This window comes from Trichomonascus vanleenenianus (genome assembly GCF_965637985.1).
Source record: "Trichomonascus vanleenenianus strain CLIB 3782 genome assembly, contig: TRVA0_058S, whole genome shotgun sequence".
Lineage (NCBI taxonomy): Eukaryota > Fungi > Ascomycota > Dipodascomycetes > Dipodascales > Trichomonascaceae > Blastobotrys > Blastobotrys vanleenenianus.
Genome location: NW_027481829.1, coordinates 63,594 through 73,790, shown reverse-complemented (window position 1 = coordinate 73,790; position 10,197 = coordinate 63,594). Strand labels below are relative to the sequence as shown.

The 10,197-nt window shown below is 47.1% G+C and overlaps 3 protein-coding genes, 3 non-coding genes and 1 pseudogene across 7 annotated transcripts, besides 1 other annotated feature; 3 read left to right on the top strand and 4 right to left on the bottom strand.

Moving 5' to 3' along the window:
* The first annotated feature begins 260 nt into the window (after positions 1-260).
* tRNA-Cys(GCA) lies at positions 261-333 on the top strand. Its single transcript has one exon. It is a non-coding gene; the product is annotated as a tRNA-Cys (tRNA).
* Positions 334-406: 73 nt separating this feature from the next.
* On the bottom strand, positions 407-503 carry tRNA-Lys(CTT). The gene is made up of 2 exons: positions 466-503; positions 407-443 (listed from the first exon to the last, which is right to left on the bottom strand). It is a non-coding gene; the product is annotated as a tRNA-Lys (tRNA).
* A 4-nt stretch (positions 504-507) lies between these two features.
* On the bottom strand, positions 508-609 carry tRNA-Pro(TGG). Its single transcript has 2 exons — positions 573-609; positions 508-544 (listed from the first exon to the last, which is right to left on the bottom strand). It is a non-coding gene; the product is annotated as a tRNA-Pro (tRNA).
* Positions 610-1,710: 1,101 nt separating this feature from the next.
* On the top strand, positions 1,711-2,049 carry TRVA0_058S00628 (annotated as a pseudogene). Its single transcript has one exon. A coding segment is annotated over exon 1 (339 nt).
* Positions 1,711-2,108: a mobile genetic element.
* A 1,357-nt stretch (positions 2,109-3,465) lies between these two features.
* On the top strand, positions 3,466-3,873 carry TRVA0_058S00606 (GFA family protein; the record flags this gene model as incomplete). Its single annotated transcript, XM_076687449.1, has 1 exon — positions 3,466-3,873. One exon carries the CDS (start codon positions 3,466-3,468, stop codon positions 3,871-3,873), a length of 408 nt encoding a protein of 135 aa, XP_076538341.1.
* Positions 3,874-4,107: 234 nt separating this feature from the next.
* GIT1 (Git1p) lies at positions 4,108-5,589 on the bottom strand (the record flags this gene model as incomplete). Its single annotated transcript, XM_076687448.1, has 1 exon — positions 4,108-5,589. One exon carries the CDS (start codon positions 5,587-5,589, stop codon positions 4,108-4,110), a length of 1,482 nt encoding a protein of 493 aa, XP_076538340.1.
* Positions 5,590-7,602: 2,013 nt separating this feature from the next.
* ATG13 (serine/threonine protein kinase regulatory subunit ATG13) lies at positions 7,603-9,998 on the bottom strand (the record flags this gene model as incomplete). Its single annotated transcript, XM_076687447.1, has 3 exons — positions 7,603-9,735; positions 9,809-9,898; positions 9,948-9,998. 3 exons carry the CDS (start codon positions 9,996-9,998, stop codon positions 7,603-7,605), a joined length of 2,274 nt encoding a protein of 757 aa, XP_076538339.1.
* Between the last annotated feature and the right edge of the window lie 199 nt (positions 9,999-10,197).

Here is a 10,197-nt window from a genome sequence, read left to right as displayed (position 1 = left end):
AGAGACAGATCTGTGCACGTTCAGTCAAGAGAAGATTGACGAAGCTAACAGATCATTTCTTATTAGGCTTACAAGGTATTCAAAATTAACATTAGGCTTACAAGGTATTCAAAAACAACACAGTGCCTTGGTATTTCTGGCCACGGGTCTATCGCGTCAATTTTTTTTTTATCTCTCATTATAATAAATAGTTCAAATCACGTGACTTTTAACTACGCCTAAAATATGTCTTATTTGAACGGACCAACAGAAGTTCTTCAGCTCATATGGCGCAATGGCTAGCGCGTGAGATTGCAAATCTCGAGGTTCCTGGTTCGATCCCGGGTATGGGCTGGAACAATCAGTTTATTTTAATTTTTTAATATATTTTTAAAATTTCGATCGCGCGCGCGGCAAAAAATTTTTAAGCCCAACGGGGGGCTCGAACCCCCAACCTTGTGATGACTTTCATCCCTTGTAAGGGTATTAAGAGTCACACGCTCTACCGATTGAGCTAGCCGGGCAAACGGGCCGAGCAGGGAATTGAACCCTGGACCACTCGCAAATCTTCAGATCGATCAGTAATGACCGTCGCCCAAAGCGAGTATCATACGACTAGACCACACGGCCGCTTAATTGTTGAATTTGCGGAATTTTTGGAATATAGAAATAGCTTGTCAAGTATAACGTAATATTTACTTTTTATTATGTAATCAAATCGTGGTTCCGCGATTCAGGAGTATATATTGGATTTAAGGCAATCGCTTCTATTCATAGATATTTTAATAACTCTCAGGTTGTCCAATGGCACCTTCTCGAGACGGGGAACTATTTTTGTTTGTAAGAATACTTTACTGGTAAGTTAACGGTAACAATAACGTATTATTACCGATAGAGTCTTTTGAATGAATGAATAGTTTAGACACAGTCTTCCTTAGCGTTAGCTCAGACTATAATCAAGATATATTATTATTATAATGAATGAATAGTCTGCTTAGCGGACTTATTGGAACCTGAAAGTACACAATGTTAGCTTCCACACGACAAAGTTGTCTAGGGTGCGAACAGGGTACGCAGAATATCTAAGTACTAAGTTAACAATAGTCCACAGAATTAAAGGTTAAAAGCCCATACCAAAACGTAATAAGAATAACAGCACCTCAAAGAGTAGATGGGCAATTGACTACAGCTACCTGATGTGTTGTCGATCAAACACGAAGTAATACCGGATTGTTCACAATAGAAACGGTGAAGAAAAGGAAAAAAAAAATAGAGGGTAAGGTGGCCTTATAATAGAGTAAATTTCAGGGGTAAGTGGGCACAGTCCGAGGAGTCTACCTCCTTGAGTCACCATCTGCATGGGTTCCCATTTCCAACGCGGGAGTTGCGGTAGGTCCTGGTGCTTTCTCCTCTGGCACCCAACAGGACTAATATGTTGACGTACTATGTACTATATAAGCCTAACTTGGCGACACAGTCGCAACGGGCTCGAAATACAGACGATTCATTCATAGAACCCTGGTCTGGCATACCGTGGCTGTTGGAAGCCAAAGGGACAATGTACCTGTTCGCCTGTCCAAAATTGATACTGTTGTTCCTGCTAACATTGTACTCAAGGTATTCACGCCCCCTCCCCCTGGAGCCATAATAGGAATCTATCGTCTAGATCTATTTAGCCTCCAACAGTGGCGGCCCTTGCCGTGGGATGAGAAGGCAGACCAAGGCTGGGTGTACGGACACAGGGAAAAGGTTCAACCAAGTTGCGTCAACAAAGTGTACCATCAAGCTGCGCGCTATGTAGCTGGCTAAGTACTTATCGGTAGCAGTCGTTACGTACTTAGCCGACTGGTTCAATTTCGTTCGGGACACGCGCTAATCGGCGATGGTTTCGCCGGTTCCGTGTGAAAGGGGCCTAAATCTTTTGCGAGTGTGGCCATTTGGAAACACTCCAAGGCCCTCCTTCAGGAGGTAAGCGACACATTCGCCCAGCCGACACTTCACTGCACGAAAGAAGGACTTGAAAGACTGGCCCAATATCTCCAAGAGGGCCGTCGCCCAAGAGCGGACTAACCTGCTAGTGCACACCGTCAATCCCAGAGTTGAAGGGTGTCCGGTTTTTAATCTCCTACAGTGTAGTAGAAGTGTTACCCGGACCTTCGGGGGTAATCAATCCTCACGACGCAAATGCGGTACAGCAAAGGGACCCAATTGATATGGAATGATTTTGTTGTATTATTATTATTATTTTATATGTATATGTATTCAGTGACGTCTCAGGCCTAAGGCCTCAACAGGACGCAAATAGATTTTTATTTTTATTATTAAGTACCGGGGTACACCTCAGGGTATTACCGGCAAATTCATTTTTTTTTTCTTATTATGGTCTACTGGGACAGCATTACACTCATAATCATACATTAATACCAGTTAGTACTGATTACATTCACGTTTGAGTTTAATAAATGTTGATTAACTTGTTACCGGTAGTCAAAAAATGGGGAGTTTAATTGCTTTTAATATTCGTACTTTCTTCACTAGCTGGATAATAAAGGCGAATTCGGCGCTGTTAGGTATAAGAATCTCTAGAAAGTAGCGCGATATTGTAATGCGTGCTTACCGGAAGCCATACTGACCTTGTTCCTATAAAAAATACGTTGAAAGTGACATCATAATTCAGAGTAAGATTTGTGGGTACGTAAGTTCTGAAGCTGAACATTTTTTTTTTAATTTCTCATAGCATTCTCAGTAAGTACACGTGCAAGGTACGAGATATAGGCAGGATTCACATAGCAGGTCACATCCACATATCGTGACTGTGACCTCTCGTCCTCACGCAGGGTGACGTTAATTGGTCAAGCTTCCTCAGCGTTATAGAGTTTGAATACCGGCCGGCATAGGAACCCTAATTCATTACTGCTACACAGAGGCGACAGGAGAAACCTACCGTCTAAATACGGTACGTCGCGAATTTATTAGTAGATTTAGAATTACAGCTTAACCGACAACGTGATAAGCCAGTAAATTTAGCATTTAAAGCCTAAAGTTAACCGACAATGTACTAAACCAGTGCCATTTTACTCTCCAATGTTGTTCAACGTATCAAACCAAAGCGTATCATCATACAGGTATGCCTATATGGTGCAGCCGTGCATAGTCAGTCCCCTTGCCGCCCATAACCGGCCATTACAAGCAGGAGAGAAATACGTAACTCAGGGTATCCATTTCCTTTGGAGCTCAATGTAGCCAAGTAGCATGTAAGCCGAAGCTGAACCACCGATGCAGTGCATTGATGGCTCCATCCCTGTCTATCGCCGTTCAGCCTACAGCCGAGCAAACGGAGTGCCGCTCCCCACAGTTTTGGACTTTGCGGGGAAGCCCCCCGAACCCCGTACACCAAACTGGAGGTAGATGAGATACATATATAAATAAGTCGGGCGTGTGCTGAGAGCATAATGCATACGGTAAACTTAAGTTTAGACAGGAAATATGGGAAAGATATCTGGAACTTGTTTGTGTGAGCAGGTAACCGTGTCCGTTGAGACGAACCCAGAGCTGGTCGCGGTGTGTTACTGCTCTGACTGCCGAAAGAACTCTGGGTATCTGGGACAAGTTCTTGCCAAATATCCGATAGGCGATGTCCATATCGAGGACCCTCATAACCTCGTGAAGAAGTACACTGTGACCAAGACTGGGTCGGGAAAGCCTAAGGACAAGGTATTCTGCGGAGGGTGCGGCTGTACCATTATGACCATTCCAATGGTTCTGGAGGGGAGGACAGTGTTCCTTCGAAGCACTATTCTCGACGACTATGAAAAGTTCGTCCCGAAAAAGGAGCTCTTCAGCCAAAACAAATCGGACTATTTTAAGTGCGTTATCGATGTTGAGGGGAATTGATCATTATTTGCACCATTTGATAGCATATAATCGCCTTTCATCATTTTAGTTTGAACTGTTAACCAATCACCATACATTCATGGATTGAGACTTGTAAGATTTGAATAAAGCATTTTTAACCACACTATAACCTTGTATTGAAAGAGAAAATATACCACATAAACGATTACTTTTTTTTTTTAAAAAAAATCAACAATACCAGCGAAAGGAACTTTATCATAGGTCAGCAAGAGCTTACGAGTCGGCCTCGACTGACTGTTGCTTGTTCTGAACCTCTTCAATATATGAATCTTCGCCAATTTGGCCCTCCCAGCCCTGGGATCGCAGATAAGCTTCGAACTTCGCATCCTCCTCCTCCAAATCGTCCTGTCGGAGATGGGGGATGAAGAAATACGTGACAATAACACCAAGAGTACCGACAATAGCCGCAATGATAAAAGTCCATCGCTTGCCAAGGTTTTCCTGGATGGGAGTGAACACCTGGGTTCCAATGGCAGCCCCGGCCTTGCCCACGGCAGCGGAAAGACCGTAAGCCGTTCCTCGGACACCAGTAGCGTAGCACTCACTGGAGACGAGACCGAGCATGTCACCAGGACCAAGGTTACCCGAGGAGTTCATGAGACCATAGAAGATAATGAACAGAGGAACAATCTTTGAGAGCTTTTCGTAGGCACAGCCAATGATCAGCCCAAACACTAGGTACCCCGAAAATCCAATCATCATGGTGTACTTTCGGCCAATTTTTTCGCAAAGGAATGCACCCACAAACACGCCAGGAAGGGCCAAAATACCGAGAAGCAGCTGCCATTCGCCAACCTTCTTGAGATCTGTCTGATCTTCAATGAGACTAGCAAGAATGGTGCCAGAGAAGATACCGTTCGGGAAAGTGATGAAGTCGTAGAAGAACCAGGCGCCACAGGTACCAATGAGCCGAGGCCAGTAGTACTTGAGAGTGAGTAGATAGGGGACCTTCTTTCGCATAGCACCCTTGTGGTACATCTTTGATGTCGCCATTCTGAACCGGAAGTAGAATACGGACAGCGGCCAGATAATGCCAATGCCGAAGCAGACACGCCAGACGGTACTGAGGTGAGCAGCGCCTCCGGCGGCGGACCAGACGATGAGGAAGATAATGAGGGCGAAAGGACCACCGAAGGAGAGCGGGAAGTTTGTCACGAGCACGAATACAGTACCTCGCCGTCGGGTGGTCTCGTTGGCCGCCTCAGACGCAGAAGCAGATGAAGCAGGGTACTCACCACCGGCGCCAAAGCCAATGATACCACGGGCTACGATGATCATCCAGAACATACCAAGGGTAGTCGAGCCATGAGCTACAGTAGCAAGGATACCCCCGAGAACAATGAGCGCAGTGGTCGTAGTAATGGCCCACTTTCGGCCCATGTAGTCACAGGTGAGGCCAATAACGACCTGACCCAGAATCTCACCGATCAGCAAGGCGTTGGAAACGCGGGTCTTGAGAGTAGCAGTGTAAACCTCGGGGTATTTCTGGCCAAACACGAGGTTGATCATGGTCATGACGCTGTTTTGATAACCATCGCTGATGAGGGCGAAACCAGCACAGATGATGGTGAAGATAGCACTCCAGCTCTTCTTTCGATCTCGCTGATCGATGAACTCTTCGTTCGCGCCGAACACCACAGCCTGCTTGCTGGTGTCGTCAGTATTGACAACAGCCTCGTTGGAACTTGATTGCATGGCTTCGAATTCCTTCAATGAGCTAATTAAGCTTTTATTACGGCGGATAGGATCCGAAGGTCATCTTATATACTGCGAGGTTCTGCACTGCAAGGCTCTCTGGTACTTGCTACGATCAGGGTCAGACACTGAGAGAGAAAGAGAGGGGTTACGATATGTGCACAGGGGGGTATGTTCAGCTACGACGACGCGCTTGCGGAAGATTTATCGATCGGCAACTCCTCCGGCAGTTCATAATACGGACTGCCACTGCATGAAATGACCTTACAATCGGATAGATCGACCCATGTGCTTATCAGATACCTAGATCCTGATGATGCGGTCCAGAAACGTTCGGCCTCTTTTCTTCATTAGTATAACCACGTGGTACACTTTCTCCTCTATCATCAAAAACGGTATACGCTCCTCGGACATGAACGCCGGGGTTCAAATGCCATTTACGATGCAAGCGTTTGCTGATCTGTGGGATTGCGGGACACATGTATTGTATTCTCGAGACCTACAAGTGCTGGACCTATCTACTGTAGCTTTATACGTGCAGCAGAGTATTGATCACACGTGGGGATCTAGAAGCATTCAGGCGCAATACTCAGCTTATCCCCCCACCAGTCGCAGACCTGACTACCTTTACCACAGGTGTAGTCGAAGTTTTCGGGCCAAGGCATGTGGCCATGTCGTCGTTTTTTAATTTGCGTGATTAGTCCGTACGGCGCTCGTACGGCTGAACAGTTGTGTGAGACACGTGCGATGCAGGTTTCGAAACTGAAATTTCACCGTTTGTAAGATTCAAGTTGTCTTTTTTAAAATAGGTATTGCAAAATGGCAGTATTGTCGTATTGCAGTAGAGATTGGTAAATCGTACATCATTTGGTGAATTTGTTCGACTTCCAGCATCCCTACAATGTCGATCAAAGGAGTGGGAGAGCATGCAGAGGCAACGTATCTGCTCCGAGGTTGAAGCGACGAAGATAGACGGTGTAAAGGCTTAACTGCATGCATGACCCACCAAGCCTTTTTTGTATTCCGCTAGGATTAGCCGCTGTGCTCTCTGGGTGCTTCTGGGTGCTCCTTTTTGGCACGTTTCGGCTCTTCGACATGTGGATAACTGTTCCGCCCACTATTTCCGTTGTACCGATTCTGAATTAATTAACCCACTGGCATTTCTAAACTCAAGCGGCTCAACAGGATTGTATACTTACGTCAGAATAATCATATTGTGGGGTAGTACTGATCCGGCCATTTGCCCTGCAGATACGATGATCGACCAGAAATTGTGGGGAAGACAGATCTTGTCTTGAACTCATGGTCTGTGACTCCGAAGGGTCGAATCTATTGGCTCTCGGTATTAAGATTTGGGGCGAGATAGCCTTGTAGAACCCCACGATTTTTCATTATGATGGCGGATTCCTTATCCCACGTTGCGGATATGAATAAACGGTCGGAATGCTTAGAAATGCTTGCTTTATCGACGATCATACAGGGTCCAGGCAGTTTATTCAATGCAATTTTAATGAATAACCAATTGAATCACATTCGGAATAGATTATAATGGTCATGAGATTATCACTTGGAGATTGTGTATAATCTAGAAATAGTAGTCTCGCCTTATCCCTTATCTAAGCACTGTAAACTGGCCAGGAATAGCCTACAACGATGAAGAGTGTCATTAAGAAGAATAAAGCCGACGGACAATGAGGTAGACGGATTAGTGAAGGATTCATTTGATTGATTAACGATGTATCAAAAAGCGAGGTTAATGTGTTGAAGTAGTCAAGACGAGTCTAGAGGAATTCAGGACCGAAAAGCCTATTGCAAAGACCAGTCACAGAAATCAATTGGCACGAGCATTATACAAGTTTGAGATGATGTTAGCGTATGATTACGAGCGTAACGAATCCCGATAAGATGATTATTTAGTTCTGGTTAGATCATCTGTTACCGTTAATGAAAAGTTGGAAATCCAGTTAGACTGGAGTTAGATCTATTCTATCATAAATAAAAGTTATATAAGAGCTAGTTTGAATTATTCTTACCAGTGACATGCATATCGCTCATTGCAAAGAGTAAATCATCATCATCAACTTCATCACAAGGGTCAATTGGCGCAACTGATGGCACAGGCACTTGCTCCTCGTCCGGCATTGCAAACGAAAAGCGCTGCCGTGAAGACGCTTTCGAGCTCAAATCGCTAGGCCGCTCACGCAGCTGATGCAGGGGTTGCTGCGATAGCTGCGATTGCTGGGGCGGGGGCCGTCGAAGGGTGACATCTCGCGGGTCATAACTCTGTCGTCGCGACTCGAGATCCAGCTCAGCATGCAGGTCTTCGTATCCCTGGGTTCGCGTAGTGCCAAAACTTAGCGACGGTTCACGCCCTAGCATGCGCCGGGTTACAGTAGGGATGTCCAGCGGCGACGTACCGGTCGCATCTTCGCCGCTCCTCGTTGAGTCAAAACTGCCCTTGGACGAGAACCTACGCGGTCGTACTTGGTACTCTCTCTTTTGATGCTCTTGTGGAGTGAATTCCTCGCTTAAACGGGACGGCACGGCGGGAGTGTGGGTGTTGCCGCTCTTATGCGGCGAAGAAGACAGCTGAGCCGCCGTGGTCTGGCTCGACGAAGCGGTCATTACTTCGCCAGGCTTACCGAGGTATGCCGACGACTGAAGCGAATCAGACAATGCTGCGTGATTGGATCGCAGAAGCTGGAACTTCGCCAGCGGATCGCCCCTTGTCGGTGAATGCTGCCTGGTCAGCGATGAAGAGGACGAATGATCGCTCCTGCTAGACCTGAGCAACCGTGCAGAGTCAACCATTTTGACAAAGTCGCCAAGATCATCATCGTCAACATAGAGCCCCGAAGCCGGCTCCATAGTCGCTGACGAGGAATTGCTTCCGACGCTCGACGGCTCGCCTACAAAGGACGTTGGGCGTGAGGTACGACCTGAAGTCATCGACCCGGATCGTGTCCTGTTGCCAAAGCTACTAGAGTATTTAGGCACAGAGCCACTACTGCCGGACGAAGAAACGAATCCGCCATGCTGGATACTAGTTCCCGTAGTGGCGGCAGAAGCAGCAGAAGCAGCAGCAGCAGCAGTCTGCTGCTGGTAAGCTCTTACAGCGGCAAGGGAAGTATTTGAAGACAAGCGCGAGGACGACGGGGGTCGCGCTGAAATGGTCGACTCGCTACTCGGGGACGCTGACAGCGAAGGAGACTTGAAAGGCTGGATGAAGGGGGTATGCTTAATATCTTCCGGCGAGCTGCGGAACGCGCTCTTGCTAGAGCTTGCTGACGAGCGCCTCTGCTGCTGAAGGGTGCTGCCTGGAGGGCTGTAACTTACTTGGTCAATGGACGTTCGCGAAGGATTCTCAAACTTGGAGATGTGGTGGCCACTATAGGACGGTCTTCGGGCGCTAACCGTGGACCCAAATGAAGAAACCACAGGCGGGGTCCCTTGAGGAGGTTGACGATGACTAGAACTGGAGCTGCTGTCCATACTAAGGAAATGCGAGGTCAACACCGTTTCGGAGTCACTTACCCGGAAATCGCAGTTGATTCGGTAAGAAACTGACAGCTTGAGGCTCCCTGCATCGGTGTCGACCTCAGTAAACGAAAAAGTCTCCAAATGTGGGTCACTAGACTCGACAATGGGCCGCGTCAGGCCAATGCGCCCCTTACTGGAAATCGCGTGGGCTCCGTTTAGAACCCGGCACCCAATGGCCATAGGAGACACATTCAGCTTCGACTTGAACAGTTTCCGCCGCAATGCGTAGACCGGTAGTAGTCGACAGTATGCATACAGAGACCGGAACAAGATAATCGCCTTCTTATACACAACAGGCAATTCTACGGGCACCGTCGAACTGCCTGAGCCGCTTGAGCCGCTCGAGAGGCCACTTTTACTTGCCTGCGGCGGCACAAACTCTACGATCCACCGCTCCAGTACTATCTCGTTCCGCTTTTGCCCGCTTCGCATAGCGTTCCAATGGTTCTTGCCGTCAACCAGCACCAGCGACTGATGCGGACCCAACGATCCGACATCCAGGTAGGTCTCAATGACCATGGGCGGTGGCGGCTCAATTACAGAGGCGTTCTTCCACACCTTAAGCTCATCCCGAAAGCTCTCCGACTCCTCCAGCTCCAGGTTAAACTTCAATTGTTAGCCCATGAATAGTTCTTTTAAAATCCAAAATAATCTCCCCCACAACTATAATGACACTTACCCATTTGTTTATCCTCGTTCCCCTGGTACCACTACTGCCTGTCTGCACGCGTGACTCAACGACTACCTGACAGGCCTTGGAAAAGAAGTTCTATACACACAGTTAGAAATGGAACAACCACCAAAGTAATTCACCTTACCTGGACGATCTGATTGAGCTTAGCGGTCTTGTTATTATCCCTAGACGTCATGGGAAGTGGAAATTAATGTCTGTGGAAGGGGGCTGCTGGCTGCTTCTCTACCACACAGACCGGTATATAACTGCGACAATCAGCGGCGATTTGGGCTCTATTGTGCTCAGGCTATTGCAAAAAAGGGACACAATCCATTAGGCACAATCAAGAACACCTTGCGTTTATCTGTTCTGCTCAGCCCAAAATCTAAACGACA